Raw genomic sequence first — 20,323 nt, forward strand, 5'->3', positions numbered from 1 at the left:
TTCTCCAGTCTGTAGAGGGTGGCTGAATTCTACACTGGCCCAGACATAGGAGGGGGTGTCCTCCTCTGGACCCCAGCTGGGCCAGGGAAGTTGCGTTCAGGAGGACATTAGCTGCAGCCCCAGAACCCCAAGCCAGGCAGCCGCCTCCAGCACTTTCTTGAAAAAACACAATCATCATCATATGCACAGGGCACTGGGTATGTTGCCAGCACAGCCCACCAGCAGGGATTATGGCTGGGGGCTGGGAGGGGACCTATAGAATGAAGACACGAGAAATTCTTCTCAGCTCAACTACTTCATCCCAAATACTGCTACTAACAATCTACTTGACTGTGCAGACCACTGTCTGCTGCCTTCCCCATAAGTAGTTGTCTACTCTTCAGCCCAGAATCTTCCATCCATCCTCCATACAAGGCAACCAAGATGGGCTTCCCAAATGCAATTGTAATCATCTCTCTCTGGGTCAGCCTTTCCTCCACTAAGATCTCCAGGAGGAGCTAAGATCCAGTTGACCCCTTGGTCACTGTATTCCTAAACAGCGAGGCCCCTGGGCACCCAGTAGACACCCAGTACATTTTTGATGATGAATGAGAATGAATAAAATGAGGGTTCCAACACTGTGCAGGGTCAATGTCCAAAAGATCTTTGGAAAGCCTTCCCCATTTCTAGGTCTTATTTTCCATCCTTCTCCCAAGCTCGCTCCCAAACTACCCCACTGTAGTAGTGTACCCCCCGCCCCGTACACTCTGGAACTCCTGCTCCAGAATCCAGAACTCCACTACCTCCTCCACCTCTGCCAAGAAGCTCCCTCTTCTGCTTGCCTTCACACCTTGCTACATCTCTGTCTTATGGAGACCTCTCATTCTCTCCATCCTACCTACCTTTGAATCTCTCACCACAGTGCTACTTAAAAATCATTATTCTACTTCCCCACCAAAACCCTGTTTCCTTGGATACCTTATCCTTTTCCTGGTCACTATTTTCCACTCACCTCCCTGGTCACTTTCACTCACTCCTAGAATTTGTCACCTGCCTTGAGTACTCCTTCTTTACCCAAGGTTTAGCCATAGTCCTTGGCACCATCCAAGGATGACCCAGATAACACCCTGAATTCTCTACATTTCCAAAAACCTTCACCTCTAGTCCACCCCAGCCATCCACTTCTTTGGCCACATCCTGGATCTCATCATCATTCTAACAGCAAAAATACCTATTCAACATCCTAATCTCCACCACCATTTCTCTTTCCAGCCTCACTCAACAATTGCTAATCTACTAGTTATGTGACTTCATTAGAACCTGTTGGTAGCTCTACTGTGTCTGTTCCTCAGCCTCCTCTAGACTTGACATTCCCCCTACCCAAACCCGTCTTAGCTTCCAGGGCCCCTTGATTCTCCTGCCATTTTCCTAAACTCCTTTGTCCCTTTGTCTTGCTGTGGCACTCAACGGACAAAGCTCCAACTGCTGCTGACTCTAACCAACTCCTTCTCTTCTCAACCATGCAAGCAACTGATGCCACAGGAGAAAGTTCCATAACAGGATAGACTGACTCTTCAATAAATTGTCACCAAGCTCAGCCCTTGCCAACCTTGCCCTTTAATCGTACTATGTTTCTCTAGTCCACTCACAACCCACTAATGAGTTAACAACCACCCTTTGGAAATGCCTCAAAGAGAGATTTATCATAAATGCAAGCATTTAGGCAGGAATATTCAGGGCAGCACTGTTCTTAATAACAACAACAACAAAAAAAAACACAACTGGAAATGACCCAGTAGAATAGACAGATTATATATTCAGATAATAAAATTCTGCACAACAGTGAAAATAAACTCCATCTGCATGCAGGTCATAGATTAAATCTCAAAAGCATAAATGTGAGAAAAAAATAAATTCAGACTTCATTAAAATATGATTCCACTTGAATGCATTTTAAAGATGGAGCGACAGACACTGGATTTTGTCTAGATGATCAGATCAAATATGAAGCAGTGGTTTTCTCCAAGTACAATAGACAGCACAGGACTGTGACCCCAGAGACAAGGGAGGGAAACCGAAACAGAGCATGGAAGTCTGAGCTGAGGAGACAGAAACTAAAGTTTAGGAAGGCCAAGATATCTAGAGTTTGTCAGGCAGAGTACCTGAAAGGATAAGAGTTTTGCAGAGAGTGCTTGAGAGCTGGAAAGGTGTATCCTTGAGTCTCTGAGTACTGATCAATCACGAGAAGAAATTACCCAAGACTAAGAAAAAGATCACTGAAAAAAAGTAGGCAGAACAATTCCTGTAGCCCACACAGGGCTGGAAATAGTTTGTTTCCACTAGCCAGAATGCAAAGACATAACATACAGATAAGGTAGAATCCTTGGGATATTGCCTTAGCAGTGGGGCAAATTAGAAAAAAAAGGCAGCTCTGGGCCTGTCCTAGAAAAGGTTAAAAGTAGGCCTCATACAAATAAAAATTCCCTAAGTTGGGGGCGAGGGGCGGGGAAGTAAGCCTCAAAGAGATCCAACTAATTCCAAGTAGAATGCAAGCCAGAAATAAAAGCCAACACCACTTAAAGGAATAAAACAAAATCCAGCAACCAACAATGTAAATTCACAATTGTCTGGCACCCAGTAAAAAATTATCAGCCATTCAAAGAAGTAGAAAAATAAGGACAGTCACCAGAAGAAACATCAATCTACTGATACAGACTCAGAAAGGACAGACACAATGGAAATTAACATCTGAAGGCATTAAAACAGCTACTGTATCTATGCTTCATATGTTCAAGAAAGTAGAGGCAAACATGAGAATGTTAAGAAGAGAAATGGAAGATATTTTAAAAGATCCAGATCGAATTTCTAGAAATGAAAAATACAGTATTTGAGGGAATTCCCTGGCGGTCGGGTGGTTAGGACTCTGTGCTTTCACTGCCAAGGGTGCGAGTTCAATCCCTGGTGGGGGAAGTAAGATCCTGCAAGCTGTGCAGCGCAGCCAAAAGAAGAAGAAGAAAAAAAAATAGGTATGTGAAAAACATACTGGATGGAACTGATAGCAAATTCTAATCTGCAGAAGAAAAGATCAGTTAGCTTGAAGACATCTAAAATGAAGCAGGGGAAAAAATGATAGAGAAATATTGAGTATTAGTGATCTATGGGACAATATCAAGAGCTCTGTTTATATGCACAGATGGTGTGTCAGAAGGAGAAGGGGTGGGGACAAAAAATTGACAAAACGTGGCCAAAATTTTTCCAAATTTTATTAAGACTATAAAACTACAGATTGACGAGTTCAACAAACCCCAAATAGAATAAACACAAAATTCAAAACCACATAAAACCAATCATTATATGCTTAAGAATAGATACATAGGGGCTTCCCTGGTGGCACAGTGGTTGAGAATCTGCCTGCCAATGCAGGGGACACGGGTTCGAGCCCTGGTCTGGGAAGATCCCACATGCCGCAGAGCAACTAGGCCCGTAAGCCACAACTACTGAGCCTGCGCGTCTGGAGCCTGTGCTTCGCAACAAGAGAGGCCGCAATAGTGAGAGGCCCGCGCACCGTGATGAAGAGTGGCCCCCGCTTGCCGCAACTAGAGAAAAGCCCTTGCATAGAAATAAAGACCCAACACAGCCATAAATAAATAAATAGATAAATAATTAAAAAAAAAAAAAGAATAGATACATATAGGGTAAAAACAACAAAGAAAAGCAAAGACAAGATTAAAAATTCAAGATAGTGGTTACCTCTGCTGAGGACAAGGAATGTGATGAGAAGGGAACTCAAAGTTCTTCTCAAGTGTTATAAAAGGCAAATAAGTGTTTTTATTATTAAGCTGTACATATACAAAAGATTTTTTGCACACATTAGATATCACAATAAAAATAAATAAGTTAATGAATTTCATCTGGTTCTCCTTATTTATCACACAAGCCAGAAACCTGGGTGTCATCCTGACTACTCCCTCACGGACCTAATCCAATGAATTAACTGGATTAATTCATTGGATTAGGGTTAATTGTCTCTCCTAAATCTACTACCCTCCACCTCTACTTCCATAACCTGGTCCAAGCCACCTTCCACTCCCACCTGGAATACCAAAACACCTCCCTCTCCCTTAAACAAGTCAAAGAAACCATTTTTGAATGGGACTAATCCTATCTCTCTTGAGCTTGAATCTACTAATCTGGCCCCACTGCTATCTGAAGCAGAGATAACTAATTTGCCCAAGGCCACACAGTCACTTATGGCAAAGGCAGAATTAAAATCTTCTAGTCTTGAGAGCCCACAATGTCTTACCCACCCATTATCCTGCCTTGTGTTGAAACCAAGATAACACGGGAAATGTTTAGCCATGCCTGCCATAGGGTAATCACTGGATAAAGGATAGACTGACTTTCCTCACCTCCTTTATCTGCCTAACTCCTAGGTAATCCTTAACTCTGAGCTCAAATTACTCTTCCTAAGAAATGCCTTCCTAACTCCTTTGGCCTACTATAGTAAACTCCAGATAGATATATTTGTCCTCACAGCGTGCTGTACATTTCCTATGTCCCTCCTCCACTAGTTTGTGACCTCCAAGGGGTGGGGGCCTGTTTTGCCTGCCACTGCAGCATACATGGCGCACCCTTGCCCACTCTGGCTCCTACCCACTTCCATTCCTCGGTGAAAGTGATGGGTCACCAACAGACCCCTCTTGCATCCCAACAAGCAACCTGGCCTGCTGACCCTACCAGCAGGGCTGCGTGTGAGCAAGATGGGTGGCGGACAGAGACCAGCCCTGGCCCATTGAGCCTAAGATGCCCCCGCTCCATAGAAGGGACCTAGTGCTCAGGTGGGAATGAAAGAGACTTTGGGTACTTCAGACTGCTGTCCCTGGGGCCAGTAATTGGGTCACAAAAGAGAGCCCCCTGCCCCCATTTTTTAATCATATCCACTCCCCTGGCTCACAATTTGGGTGGAAGCCACTGGGATGCCAGGCCCAGGTATGCTGGGGCCACTAAGGAAATGGACCAAGGTGGCCCTGCAGGACAGGGTTAGGGTGGAGGTGGGAGGGGCAGGCAGTCACAGCCAAGGCCATGAGACTCCCCCAGACACCCAGAATAAGTTTGAGTCCACAGAGGTTTGGCTCTTCTCCTTGGCAGCATTGAGCACTTTCAGAATTTTTGTTGTGATCTTTCTGCCCTGCAGCAAGGCACTGTCATGCTCTCTGAGTGCTTAGTGTCCAGCACAAGGCATGACTAAAGGTAGATGTCCCGGAAATGGGAGGTCCAGCTAACCCCCATAAACCCGTTAGGTCTGACTCAGGCACCTCCTTGAGAAGTCTTTCTTCCCTGACACACACTTTCGTTGTCTCCGTGCCCCTCACCATGAGTTGTCCCGACAGCCATGGTGTTCTCTGTATCATGGGTTGAAGAACATTTGTCGAATGAATGGAAGTCTGCAGGCTGACTCTCCTGGGAGCAATTGCCAGATCCAGCTTCTCTCTGCCTGGAATTCTCTTTTCTCTTGATTCATCTGCTCAGTTTATTTCAACATTAAGGGATTACTAGATGTTACATACCCTTGCTTACTGAGCTCAAGGGTCACCTCCTCCAGAAATTCTGACCTTCCCCTTCAGGTGCTCCTCCTCTCCATGGCCACTGCACCAAGGTGGACCTCTCAACCCCTAGACCAAGATGGTCCCTGGGCCACAGGAACCAGATGTGATTCATTTCGCTGTGGCCATCATCTGATAGTGCTGGGCACCAGACTGGGCCCAGGAGACACCTGTAGAAGACATTATCTCTAAGGTAAGAGATCTACTTCTGAAGTGGACAGATCCTGGTTGGGATCCCAACTCTGCCACTTGAGAACTTAGGCAAGTTCCTTTCTATTAGTTTGCTGGTCAGTAAAACAGCTGGCTGAGAAATCCAGGAATGAGGTTCTGAACTACCTGTGGCTGAGTTTCCAGGGGAGTCATTAGGTCCTCAATCCTAGGAGAGGGGCAGGACAGAACAGGCCTTTTAATAGCTGATATTTAGTAGTCCAGGTACCTGGGCTTGGTGGGGGGAAGAGGGAAGGTTACAGTGCGGTTCATCCTTCTCTGCCCCAGTCTAATGTCTTCCAACCCCAAGTTACCTAGAAAACAGAGCCTAGAACAAGAACTAAGTACCGGTGTTTTATTCGGGTGATGCAAATACAGGGCATTGAGAGTGAGAAAAGGGACTCAACGCAAGACAATGGGAGGCAATGCCAGGTGATAGCAGGTTGAGTCTGCTTCATGACAAGCTTGGAAGAGGCACAGAAGGTGTGTCCGCTGGCTACTTGGGAGGTCTCCCCACTGGGAGAAATGGTGTCTTGCACCAGACCAGTTCAGGGAAGGGAGGGAAGAAGAGGGAATTTATTGGCCTGGATTTCTCCCATCTCCCATTAGTCAAATGTTACCCCAGGAGCACTAACTCTTCCACATTCCTGGGTTCCTAGTGGCTACTTGAGGTGCCAGATCCCATGTCTTGTGAGGGCATTCCACCCAAGTCTGGAAATGATGGGAGGAGACAAACTCTGGGCATGAGGTTGGTGAGTGCCGGACAGAATCTGATTTTGTACATAAGATGTGTTCACAACAGTCCAATACTGTTTTTCTTTTACCAGAAGAGGGAACCTGGCATAATGATGAAAGACCTTTCCCAAAGTCACATGGCTAGTAAGTGGTAAATTCAGGATTTGAACATAGTCTGTCTCTGGAAACTGTCAAAGACCAAGATAAGGAACTTTGATTTTATGTAGCAGGCAAAGGAGAGTCGCTAAAGGGTTTCAAGCTGGGAGTGACGTAAGATAAAGAGCTTTTTATAAAGCTCACAATCGCTACTTTGCTCCACCTTGCCATGTGGCTGAACTTGGCACAAAAGTAGGTAGCCCCAGAGATGTGAGGACATCCAAGATAGTTTTTGAGGGGCCCCGACTAGGTCCAGAGCTCATATGGGCTTCCACACTGTCTTATAATCTTTCTGTCTTCATCTAAACCTACACCTACCAAAGAGACTAGCTGGTCAGACGCAGGCAGTATCTGGGCAGAGAAGCCAAAATGAGGGGAAGAGCAGACTGACCTAAAGACCAGGAGCAGGAGGAGGACCAGCCATATGTCCACTGTCAGCCAGCGGGTCTGGGGATGTTGGCACCCGCATATGAGTCCTTTGGTGTTGCCTGAGATGGTCAGATCTCATGAACTGTCGGCCGCACTGGTCACATTTATGTGGTCGGTATTTGGTGTGTATACGAGTATGTCTTCTAAGTTCATCAGAACGGAAGAAGGACCAAGTACAGGCTTCCCACATGCATTTATAGGGCCTTTCACCTGGGGGAATGACAAGGGAGAGAAGGAATTTAGAGGAATAGGCCAGCGGGTAGGAAGGAAGGGGTCTGACTTTATGAAGCAGAGCAGTCAACGTTGAGGAAGCAAAAGGAAAAACACAGGACAGTGGTGAGGAGACAGCACATCAGCAGTCTCCATCTTGGCACAGTCATACTGGACTGTGGGAAAGCAAGCTGGTGGGGCCAACAGAGCTTGATCCCAAGCTTGAAGGATGATGGGCTAATCCCAAACCATTACAAACCAGGGGTCCCCCACAAATCTAAAGCCCAGAGATTTCTCCACCCACCCCACCCGTCTGACACCTCACTTACCTGTGTGTTTGCGTTGGTGACTCACGAGGTGGGAGCGCTTAGTATAAGCTTTTTCACAGTTCTCATAGTCGCAGCGGTAAGGCCTTGAAACTGGGGATCTCCTCCTAGGAGCCCTTTCCTGGGCCCCGGAGTACTGCTCCGCTCTCCGTGGAGCAGGTAAGGGCTGCTTAGGTAGGAAGGGGTCTTCCTGGGAGACTGGCTGGCTCACAAAAGAGCCCTGGGATTCCAAAGCCAGCAATAATGGCGATCCAGCTGGGGGCATCCCATAGTTGTGGGGGTTTCTAGGGGGCACCATCTGATCCAAAGAGCGGAGCATTTCCAGGGCCTCAGTGGAAGGCATGGTTGGATCCAATAATGTTTTAGGTGTTAAAGGGCCTCCATTAGAAGTTACTGTTGGGAGGTCAGAATAAGGCATTGTTCGCATTCGGACGTGGGACATCATTGGGATTCCACTGGCAGGTGAGACTGGCGGCCCATTGGGGGACATCCTTAGATTCCCACCAAAGGTCGTGGCCATCCCTGGAATACTGGGCTCTCCTAAGGGCATCGCCTGGGGCCCCTTGAACATCATCATTCCTGTCTGGGAAGGAGACATTCCCTCAGTGTAAATCATCTGGGAAGGAGTGAAAGTCACTTGGGGGCAGTAGCTCACACCGTGATCAGGCAGCAACATACTGAAGTGTGGCCCCATTTCACTGGCGTTCTGCCTGGGTGCCTCAGCAGAGACCAAGGAGATCGTCTCCAGCTCTATGCACTGAGGGATGTGTTGAATGCCTGATGGGCCATGGTTCCAAGAGGTGTGCACTCCACTGCTTCCGGGAGATGAAGACACGTCCAAGATGGACATTGACTTCTCAGTATCCTTAGAAAAAAAAAGTCAGGTGAAATTCACCATAGCTCAAATTCCAGTTCCACATGTCCCTTCTCCCCATTTCCAGACGCCACCTTAATCCAGGCCTCTATCATCTTTTGCCTAAACATCCCATTATCTCCAGGCCATTCTCCAGTTTGGGCTTTCTAAAATGCAAGCCTGGGGGATTTTCCTGGCTGTCCAGTGGTTAAGACTCTGTGCTTCCACTGCGTGGGGTGCAGGTTCCATCCCTGGTTGGGGAACTAAGATCCCACGTGCCGAGCAGTGCATGTTTTTGGTTTTATTTCAAAAAAAGCACAAAGAGCAAATAAAACATTCTACAACCTGTACTTTCAGCAAAACTGAGAAAACCCTCAAATTCCAGATTATGTTTAAGTGTGAGGGTGAAAGATCATCCCAAACCAGGAGAACAGGTTCAGAAAGCCATAAAGGTAAGAAGAATGGAGGGTTCCGTTAGTCTTGGCTTTGGCAAAACTTAGAAACCATTCACAAATATTAATCTACTGAAGAAGCTCTCACCTGAGTGGGAATGCTGTGGGCAGGTGTGAGATCAAGCATTGGAGGAGGTAAAGAAAAAGGCATACTTTTAAAAAAGGTGGGGGATTGTCTTGGAAGTCAAGGGAAAAAAGAAGAGATTGGTGGTAGAACTTCTTGAAACAGGACAGGATCCAAGAATCATATTTTTTAAAGTTGTCAATTACTGTAGCAGTAGAGAGAGAGTTCTTGAGCTGAGAAACTGGGAACACTACCCTATAATTTCCCATCTGAGAGGATCCAGAAAAGACCAATCCATTTAAATATGAAAACCAAAACATGAGTAAAATACAGTATCCATAGAAGATACTAAAACATCAAAGATCCCACATGCCGCTGAGCAACTAAGCCCATGCACCACAACTACTGAGCCTGCACTCTACAGCCCACAAGCCACAACTACTGAGCCTGCGTGCCACAACTACTGAAGCCCGTGTGCCTAGAGCCTGTGCTCCGCAACAAGAGAAGCCACAGCAATGAGAAGCCCGCGCACTGCAACGAAGAGTAGCCCCTGCTCACCACAACTAGAGACAGCACAGCAACGAAGACCCTATGCAGCCAAAAATAAATAAATAGACAAATAAATAAATAAATTTATTTTAAAAAAAGATCAAGGAAAAATTTAACAACATTCAAACACAAATTTAAAAAAAAGAAAAGAAAGCAAAACTTAAGAAAGCAATTGCGGCTTTTACCAATTACAGGAACACCAAAGGGCAGAAATAGAGGAATTCAAAGAAGTTATGTCCAGACAATAGGCCATGAGCAATATTAGAGGGGAGGGAAGGGGGCAATAAGGGAAATTGTAGGGGCTTCTGCAGTGCTAACAATGCTTCAAAGGTCTTTATTTTGTAATAATCCATTAAGCTGTGTACTTATATGCACTTTTCTGTTTGAGTGCTATTTTTCATAATTAAATGGTTTTAAAACAATACTGTGAGAAATCAGGATTTTCAGCATAAGTGAAATTATAAAAATCAGAAATAAAAATAATGCTATATTAAAAAAATAATGCTATATTTAAATAGGAAATATTTTATACAAACACAAACCCCTCATGCTCGGATTTTGGCCTTTAATTCCATTCCTTACTAAAAGGAAGAATCATCCCTGGAGTATTTCCTGACTCCAAGTCTGGAAGAAGGAATGAATACGTGAGCCTGGTGCATCTTATTGTGCCAGAAAATAAGGGAACTTCCCAGGATTATTAGGACTGTGTCAAAAGGACACAGGAAGTGACACCAGGGAATATGATAGAGTAGGAAGCACCAGGAATCCACGTCCCCACCAAGATAACAATTACACCTGCAGAATTTGCCTTTTGTAATTACTTTGGAACAATGGAGTCAATTAAATGCTTGTAACTTCCAAGGGAAGGCTTGGAAGGTAAACTGCAGTTAATTTCAGTCGGTTTCAGCTCTTAAGTAGGTAGTGGCTATCCCAAGACACCCCGGGTCCCATACCAGGAAGCTGTGCACACATTTCTGGACCTGTGGGAGCCAGAGTGGGCAATGAAAACCTTGTGCTCCAAATATTGAGTAATCTGTGTTATCACTAATTGCTGCTTCTGATCATGATGAGCAGAGAGAGGTGGGAAGCCATTGTCGCATCTCCCACTACCATTGTCACAAACCTCTCCTCCTCCAAATGACAGGACTTCCAGGGTATTTAAAAGGACTAGCACCTGTTTCTCTCTCTCTCTCTCTCTTTTTTTTTGGCTGTGCTGCATGGCATGTGGGATCTTAGTCCCCTGACTAGGGATGGAACACATGCCCCCTGAAGTGGAAGCACAGAGTCTTAACCACTGGACTGCCATGCAAGTCCCTGGTGCCTGTTTCTTTCCCCCTTCATTTATCCTTTTTCACCTTTTGGGAACCAGACATTTAAGAACTAGTATATTCAAAAGCAATCACATATACTAGAAAATTTGGAAAGTCACCACACATACCCAAGAAAAGATGCAGGCTCATAAAAGATCTAAGAAAACCTTAAGTTTACCTCTCAGGCTGATGCTGGCACAGAGACAACATACATCAATTTAAATAAGCTATAAACAAACAAAAAACAAAAACAGCAAACCCTGAGGAAGAGGAAGAATTGGATTTCCAGAGTTTCTACATTATAAGATTCAAGTGTCCAGTTTTCAACAACAACAAAAAAATCACAAGTCATAAAAAGACAGGAATGTATGGCCCATTCAAGGGGAAAAAAAATAAACAGAAATGTCTAAGAAAGACCAAATGATCAACTTACTTCACAAAGAATTTCAAACAACTGTCTGTCTTAAAGATGCTCAAACAGCTAAAAGAAGATGTGGACAAAGTCACAAAAATGATGTATGAACAAAATGGAAATTTTAATAAAGAGATAGAAAACCTAAAAAGAAACTAAAAAGAAATTCTGGGGGCTTCCCTGGTGGCACAGTGGTTAAGAATCCGCCTGCCAATGCAGGGGACACGGGTTCGAGCCCTGGTCTGGGAAGATCCCACATGCTGCAGAGCAACTAAACCTGTGCGCCACAACTGCTGAGCCTGCACTCTACAGCCCGCGAGCCACAACTACTGAGCCCATGTGCCACAACTACTGAAGCCTGTGCGCCTAGATCCTGTGCTCCACGACAAGAGAAGCCACCACAATGAGAAGTCAGCACACCACAACAAAGAGTAACCCCCACTCGCCACAACTAGAGAAAGCCCGCGTGTAGCAATGAAGACTGAATGCAGCCAAAAATAAATAAATAAATAAATTTATTTTTAAAAAAAAGAAATTCTGGAGCTGAAAAATATAATAACTAAAATGAAAAACTGACTAGAGGGATTCAAAAGCAGATTGAGTAGACAGAAGAATCAGCTAATATGAAGAAAGGACAATTGAAGTTGTCAAGCTAAGGAACAAGAAGAAAAAAGATTGAAGAAAATTGAACAGAGTGCTTAAATGACCTGTGGGACAACTTCAAGCAGACCAACATATGCATTGTGGGAGTCCTAGAAGAGAGAGAGAAAGGGGCAGAGATTGCTTGAAAAAATAGTGGGTGAAAACATCTCAAAGGTGATGAAAGACATGAATATAGACCTCCAAGGAGCTCAATGAACTTCAAATAGGATAAAATCAAAGAAATCCACACTGAGACACATTATAATCAAAACTGTCCAAAGACAAAAAGAATCTTGAGGGCAGCAAGAAAGAAGTAACTCATCACATATATGGGATCCCAAATAAGATTATCAGCAACTAGGCCCGTGAGCCACAACTACTGAGCCTGCACGTCTGGAGCCTGTGCTCCGCAACAAGAGAGGCCGTGATAATGAGAGGCCCGCGCACCGCGATGAAGAGTGGCCCCCACTTGCTGCAACTAGAGAAAGCCCTCGCACAGAAACGAAGACCCAACACAGCCATAAATAAATAAATAAGTAAATAAATAAACCCAAAGTTAAAAAAAAAAAATAATTGATCATGTCTACATGATAAAGCCTCCCTAAAAATCCCCAAAGTACGGAGTTCAGAGAGCTTCTGGGTTGTTGAACACATGGAGGTGCTAGGAGGGTGCTGTGCCCAGAGATGGAATGGAAGCTCTGTGCCCCTTTCCCATACCTCACCCCCTATGTATCTCTTTATCTGGCTGTTCAATTGTATTCTTTAAAATATCATTTGTAATAAATCAGCAATAGTAAGTAAACTTTTCCTGGGTTCTGTGAGCTGCTCTAGAAAATTATCAAATCTGGGGAGGAGGTCATAGAAACTGGCCCCGATTTACAGCTAGTTGGTCAGAAGCCCAGGTGACAACCTGGACTTATGATTGGCGTCTGAAGCAGGGGGTAGGGGGCAGTCTGTGGGATTAAGCCCTTAACCCGTGGGATTGGGCACTAATTCCAAGCAGTTAGTGTCAGAGTTTCTTGGTGCAGAAAACCCACATATATGATGTCCTAAGTGTGTGAGTGTGAGAATGAAGGAAAACAGCTTTCTTAGACACTAATGCATTTAAAAAAACTATTATTAGTCTATATTTTTGGACACTCAATGCATAAAGATGTAATTTTGTGACATTAATAACTGAAATGGAGTGGGGACAGAACTGGATGGGGAATTTTTTTATCTTATTAAAGTGGTATAAATTCAAATTAGAATATTATAATTTGGGAATGTTAAATGTAATCCCCATAGTAAACACAAAGAAAATAGTTATAGAATATATACAAAAGGAAATGAGAAGGGAAATAAAGTTTCACTACAAAAAAACCAAATCAACTAAACACAAAAGATATAATACAGGAAACAAGGGACAAGAAAAGCTAAAAGCCATATTGAAAACAAAGAGCAAAATGACAGAAGTCTCTCCTTATCATTAATTACTTCAAATATAAATGGTTTAAACTCTTCAATCAAGACAGAGATTGGAAGAATGGAGTAAAAGAAACATTATCTAATTATATGTTGTTTACAAGAGATTACTTTAGATCCAGAGACAAAAATAGGCTGAAAGTGAAAAGATATTCCATGGAAATAGTAAACAAAAGAGTGGGCGTGGCTATAGTAGTGGCTATCAAACATAACAGACTTTAAATCAAAAAAAGTTGCAAGAGACAAAGGATATTATATATTAATAAAAGGTTCAATACAGCAAAAAGATAAACAATTATAAACATTTATACATAATAATAGACCATCAAAATATCTGAAGCCAAAACTGACAGAATTGAAGGGACAGATAAACAGTTCTAAGTAAGAGTTGGAGATGTCAATACCCCACTTTAAATAAAGGCTAGAACAACCACACAGAAGATAAGTAGGGAAACAGAGAACTTGAACAACACATAAACCAACTAGATATAACAAACATATACAGAACACTGTACTCAACAATACCAGGATACACATTCTTCTCAGGTGCACATGGTACATTCTTCTCCAGAATAGATCATATGTTAGGTCACAAATTAAGGCTTAAGAGATTTTGAAAGATAGTTAAAAATCAATAATGGCAGGAAAGCTGGAAAATCTCCAAATCTGTGGAATTAAACAACATACTCTTAAACAACCAATAGCTCAAAAAAAAAATAATAAAACAACCAATAGGTCAAAAAAGAAATCACAAGGGAAATTAGAAAATACTTGAGACAAATGAAAATGAAAACAACATTAAAAAACTTACCAGGTACAGCAAAAGTAGGGCTGAGGGAATTTATAACTGTAAATGCTTATAATTTAAAAAGATCTCAAACCAACGACCTAGCTTTACGCCTTAAGGAACTAGGAAAAAAAACCAAACTAACCCAAAGTTAGCAGAAGGAAATATTAGAGAAATATTAATGAAACCAAAAGTTGGTTCTTTGGAAAGATTAACTAAATTGCCAAACCTTTAGCTAGACTGACCAAGAAAAAGAGGACTCAAATTACTAACAGCAGAAATGAAAGTGAAGACATTACTACCAATTCTATAGAAATGAAAAGAATTATAAGAGAGTACTATGAACAGTTGCATGCCAACAAATTGGATAACCTAAATGAAATGGATAAAATCATTGAAAAACAATATCTACCAACACTGAATCATGAAAAAATAGAAAATCTGAATAGACCCACAACTAGTAAGGAGACTGAATCAGTAATCAAAAGCTTCCAGGACAGAGAAAGTTTCTTTACTTGATGGCTTCATGTTGAATCCTACTAAACTCTTAAAAGAAGAATGTCAATGCTTCTTGAATTCTAACAAAAAATCGAAGAGAAGGGAACACTCCCTAATCCATTCCATGAGCTGGGCATTGCCCTGATACCAAAGCCAGACAAAGACATCACAAGTAAAGAAAACTATAGACCAACATCTTTTATGAATATAGATGCAAAAATCCTTAAAAAAAAAAATAAGCAAACCAGATCCACCAGCATATTAAGCAGATTATACAACATGACCAAGTAGGATTTATCCCAGGAATGCAAGGCTGATTCAACTACAAAAATCACACATATATATGGAATCTAAGGAAAAAAAAAAAAAAAAAGGTCATGAAGAACCTACTGGCAAGACGGGAATAAAGACACAGACCTACTAGAGAATGGACTTGAGGATATGGGGAGGGGGAGGGATGAGATGTGACAGGGTGAGAGAGTGTCATGGACATATATACATTACCAAATGTAAAATAGATAGCTAGTGGGAAGCAGTCGCATAGCACAGGGAGATCAGCTAGGTGCTTTGTGACCACCTAGAGGGGTGGGATAGGGAGGGTGGGAGGGACGGAGATGCAAGAGGGAAGAGATATGGGAACATATGTATATGTATAACTGATTCACTTTGTTATAAAGCAGAAACTAACACACCATTGTAAAGCAACTATACTTCAATAAAGATGTTTAAAACAAAAAAAAAACAAACAAACAAAAAAAAAAAGATGTAAAAAAAAAATCAATCAATGTAACATACTACATAAGAAAAATAAAGGTGAAAAAACACATCATCTCAATTGATGCAGAAAAAAGCATTTGAAAAATCCAATACCTTTTCATGATTAAAAAAAAAACACTAAAAAACATAGGAATGGAAAGAAATTTCCAACATGATAAAGGACATTTATGAAAAACCCACTGCTAACGTCACACTCAATGGTGAAAGACTGAATGCTTTTCCTCTAAGATCAGAAAAAAGACAAGGATGCCTGCCTCCACAACTTCTATTCACATTGCATTGGAAGTTCTAGCCAGAGCAAGTAGGCAAGAAAAACAAGTACAAGGCATCCAAATTGGAAAAGAAGTAAAACTGTCTCTGTTCCCAGATGATACACTCATATGTAGAAAATCCTAAAGATTACATACACAGACCCACAGATCTGTTAGAACTAATAAACAAATTAAGCAAAGTAGCAGGATACAAATTCAAGACACAAAAATCCATTGTGTTTCTATACACTGCAATGAACAATCCAAAAAGGAAAATAGGAAAACAACTCAATTTACAATAGCATCAAAAATAATCACTCAGAAATAACCAGAGTTTAACTGAAACTATATCACTGAAAACTATAAAACACTGCTGAAGGAAATTAAAGACACTTTTTTAAAATGGGAAGAAATAATCTGCCCAAAGCAATATCCAGTTTCAATGCAATCCCTATCAAAATTCATTTTTTGCAAAACTAGAAAAATCCACCCTGAAATTCATATGGAATCCCAAATAGCCAAAAGCAGTCCTGAAAAGGAAGAACAAAATTGGAAAATTCACACTTCCTGATTCAAAACTTACTATAAGGCACAGGTAACAAAAGAAAAAATAGACAAAATTGACTTCATCAACATTTAAAACTTTTGTGCATCAAAAGACACTACCAACAGAGTGTAAAGGCAACACACAGAATGGGAGAAAACACTTGCAAATCGCATATCTGGTAAGGGATTAATATCTAAACTATATAGAGAACTCCTAAAATTTACCATAAAAACCCAATTCAAAAATGGGCAAAGGACTTAAATAGACTTTTCTCCAAAGACATAGATGCTCAACATCATTAACCATTAGGGAAAGGCAAATCAAAGCCACAATGAAATATCACTTCACACCCACGAAAATGATTATTATTTTTTAAAAAAGTGTTGGCAAGATGTGGAGAAATTGGAACCCTTGCACTGCTGGTGGGAATGTTAAAATGGTGTGCTGCTATAGAAACAGCGTGGTGCTGCCTCAACAGATTAAAATAGAATTACTATATGCCCAGCACTCCCACTTCTGGGTATATACCTACAAGAACTGAAAGCAGGGACTGGAAGAGACATTTGTACACACAGGTTCAGAGCAGCATTATTCACAATAGCCAAAATGTGGAAGCAACCCAAGTGTCCATCAACAGATAAACAAAATCTGGTATATACCTACAGTAGAGTATCATTCAGCCTTAAAATGGAAGGAAATTCCGACACATGCTTCAACATTAAGACATTAAGCCAAGTGAAATAAGCCAGTCAAAATAAACAAATAATGTATGATTCTATTTATGAGATACTTAAGGAAGTCAAATTCAAGGAGACAGAACGTAGGATGGTGATTGCCAGGGACTGGGTGGAGGGTGGGCGGAGGGAAAACTGAGAAGTTACTATTTTAATGATTACGGAAATTTCAGTTTGGGAAGATGAGAAAAGTTCTGGAGATGGGTGGTGGCAATGGTTGCACAATAATGTGAATGTGTTTAATGCCACTGAACTATACACTTAAACATAGCTATACTGATATTTTTATGTTATACAGATTTTACCACAATTTTTAAAATGTTTAAAAAGGGGCACAGAGGGACTTCCCTGGTGGTCCAGTGGTAAAGAATCCGCCTTACAGTGCAGGGGATGTGGGTTCAATCCCTGGTCAGGGAACTAAGATCCCACATGCGCGGGGCAACTAAGCCGGTGCGCCGCAACTACTGAGCTCGCGCGCCTCAACTAGAGAGCCTGTGTGCTGCAAACTACAGAGCCCACACACTCTGGAACCCGCACGCCACAACTAGAGAGAAGCCTGCACACCGCAACAAAGAGCCCGTGCAACTAAGATCTGATGCAGCCAAAAATAAATAGAATAAGTAAAAAAAAGAAAGACAAACTAATTGTATAAAAAAGGGGGGTACAGAAGGGGTTCCCACGGGCCAAATTTGTGACAATTTGAGAATCAAAACGAATGATTGTTGATTTTAATAGATTGAATCGGGCTTCCCTGGTGGCGCAGTGGTTGAGAGTCCGCCTGCCAATGCAGGGGACACGGGTTCGAGCCCTGGTCTGGGAAGGTCCCACATGCCGCGGAGCAGCTGGGCCTGTGAGCCACAGCTACTGAGCCTGCGCGTCTGGAGCCTGTGCTCCGCAACAAGAGAGGCCGCGATAGTGAGAGGCCCGCGCACCGCGATGAAGAGTGGCCCCTGCTCGCCGCAACTGGATAAAGCCCTCGCACAGAAACTCAGACCCAACACAGCCAAAAATAAATAAATAAATAAATAAATAAATTTATAAAAAAAAAAAATAGATTGAATCTATGAAAATTCATGAGCCAAAAGTGACAAAGGGTCAGCTATTATTCCAGCTTTGAACATTGTGAATTAAAGTGAAAGAAGCATTTATTCTGTCCAATAGGAAACTGTTATTTCAAATTCACCCAATGATTCCAGTTGTTTAAGAAAAATTCTACTTTACAGAAGAACACAAATACATGTAGAAGGAATGAAGGCATTGAAAATCATTTTACAACCTCTAAGGAAACTTCTGATTAAGGAAAAATTAATATTTGGTTCAAACCTGTAAGTGAATGATTAGTGGGGAACTGGACATTTGCATGTATCCAAGGTAACATTACACAGATTACTTTCTGACCACAAAGCTAAAATATAAGTTTGAATAGAGAGATCAATGAGGCTTTTCGCTACCCTAATTCAAGGGCCACGCCTAATGTCACCAAATGTGGGGAGCCAAATGTGTCTCCTGATGTAATGCAAGATGAAGCCTATCATACCTATGAGACATCCTTACCCCAAATCAGGAATCCAGTTAGCTTTAAGATCTAACTTCGATTTAGAGGGAATACAAGAGATAGATCAAGCTAAATCATACCACGAGAAAGCAATCTGATAAATCCACGAGGAAGAATATTTTACAAGACAAAAGTTAAGATGATGAAAAATGGAAAGTCAGTCAGGAAGAAAGAAAACTTTTCTAATTTCAAAGAGACTCAAGAGACATAATAACCAGATACAGCATGTGGTCTTAAAATTGGATCCTGGTTTGGACATACCAGCTGGAAAGGACATTTTAGGGACAACTAGGGGAACTGAATAGATGATATTAAGAAATTATCGGGACTTTCTGGTGGCTCAGTGGTTAAGAATCTGCCTGCCAATTCAGGGGACATGGGTTCAAGCCCTGGTCCGGGAAGATCCCACATGCCGTGGAGCAACTAAGCCCGCGAGCCACAACTACTGAAGCCCGCGCGCCTAGAACCCATGCTCCGCTACAAGAGAAGCCACTGCAATGAGAAGTCTGCACACCACAACGAAGAGTAGCCCCCCCTTGCCGCAACTAGAGAAAGCCGGCGCACAGCAATGAAGACCCAACGCAGCCAAAAATAAAAATAAATTAATTTTTTAAAAAACAAAAAAAAACACAGTCCATTTTATTCACCACTATATGCTCAGTAACTAGCATAAACTAGGCACATAATAGGTGCCAGATAACTGTCTATTGGATGGGTATTTCTGGGGGTACTCAGCCACTTTTCCCTCCCTTTTACTTTCCTGATTCTTCACAGGCAAACTTCTTTGGAGATGTCTAAACACATCTTTACCACTATCTCGCCTCCAAGTTCAGCCTGGCCCCCATCTCTCCACAGAAACAGCTTTCATAAAGGTCACCGATGATCTCCATGTTATTAAGTCCAAACCCATGTCAGATTCCTCCCTGCCTGACCTCTCATGAGTTTCTGAGACTACTGGCCATTGTTCTTTTTTTTTTTTTTTTTTTTTCAATTTTTATTTGAGTATAGTTGATTTACAATGTTGTATGAGTTTCTGCTGTACAGCAAAGTGAATCTGTTATACATATACATATATCCACTCTTTTTTAGATTCTTTTCCCATATAGTGGCCATTGTTCTTTAAATGTTTCCTTCCCTTGGTCTCTGGAACACATTGACACACTAGCCTGGTTTTTCTCCTTCCCTTCTCTCTGGGCTTCCTCCTTCTCAGTCCCCTTTGCATTATGCTACTCTCTGGGCAATCTTTCTCATGTTAATGAATCCATTTCTGTTTATAGTCAATTATTCTTAAATCAATAGCTCCAGGGCAGACCTTTTCTGAATCTTCAAGTTGCCTAGTGCTCTGTCCATTTGGATAGCCCTAAGGCACTTTATCCGACTGTGTCCAAAACTCATGATCATCTTTACTAACACACCCACCCCTCAACATACCCCCAGGGGAAAAAACTATTAATCCTCTTCCTTCTCATCCTTTGCTCTCAGAAAATGTCACCACTATTCTTATCCAGTTTTATAAACCAGAAATCTTGTCAATTGTCCTGGAAGCCTCCTTCACCACCTAGATCCAAGTAATTACCAATTGTTGTGGTGTCTACCTCCAACACATCTCCAAGATCCATTCCGTTTTCTCCATCTCTCTAGTTAGGCCACCATTTTGATTGGATTATCACGATAGCTTTCTAATTATTTCCTTGACTTCTGCCCATGCCCCCACCCCGGGACACTCTTTTAAAAATACAAATCTAGGGCTTCCCTGGTGGCGCAGTGGTTGAGAGTCTGCCTG

General features: G+C 42.2%; 1 protein-coding gene across 1 annotated transcript; it reads right to left on the bottom strand.

Moving 5' to 3' along the window:
- KLF17 (KLF transcription factor 17) lies at positions 1–12,700 on the bottom strand. The gene is made up of 2 exons (XM_082379124.1): positions 7,649–12,700; positions 1–7,319 (listed from the first exon to the last, which is right to left on the bottom strand). Exons 1-2 carry the CDS (start codon positions 8,493–8,495, stop codon positions 7,072–7,074), a joined length of 1,095 nt encoding a protein of 364 aa, XP_082235250.1. The 5' UTR covers positions 8,496–12,700; the 3' UTR covers positions 1–7,071.
- Between the last annotated feature and the right edge of the window lie 7,623 nt (positions 12,701–20,323).

The sequence above is a fragment of the Balaenoptera borealis genome (assembly GCF_965194805.1).
Source record: "Balaenoptera borealis genome assembly, chromosome: 1".
In the NCBI taxonomy this organism is placed as follows: domain Eukaryota; kingdom Metazoa; phylum Chordata; class Mammalia; order Artiodactyla; family Balaenopteridae; genus Balaenoptera; species Balaenoptera borealis.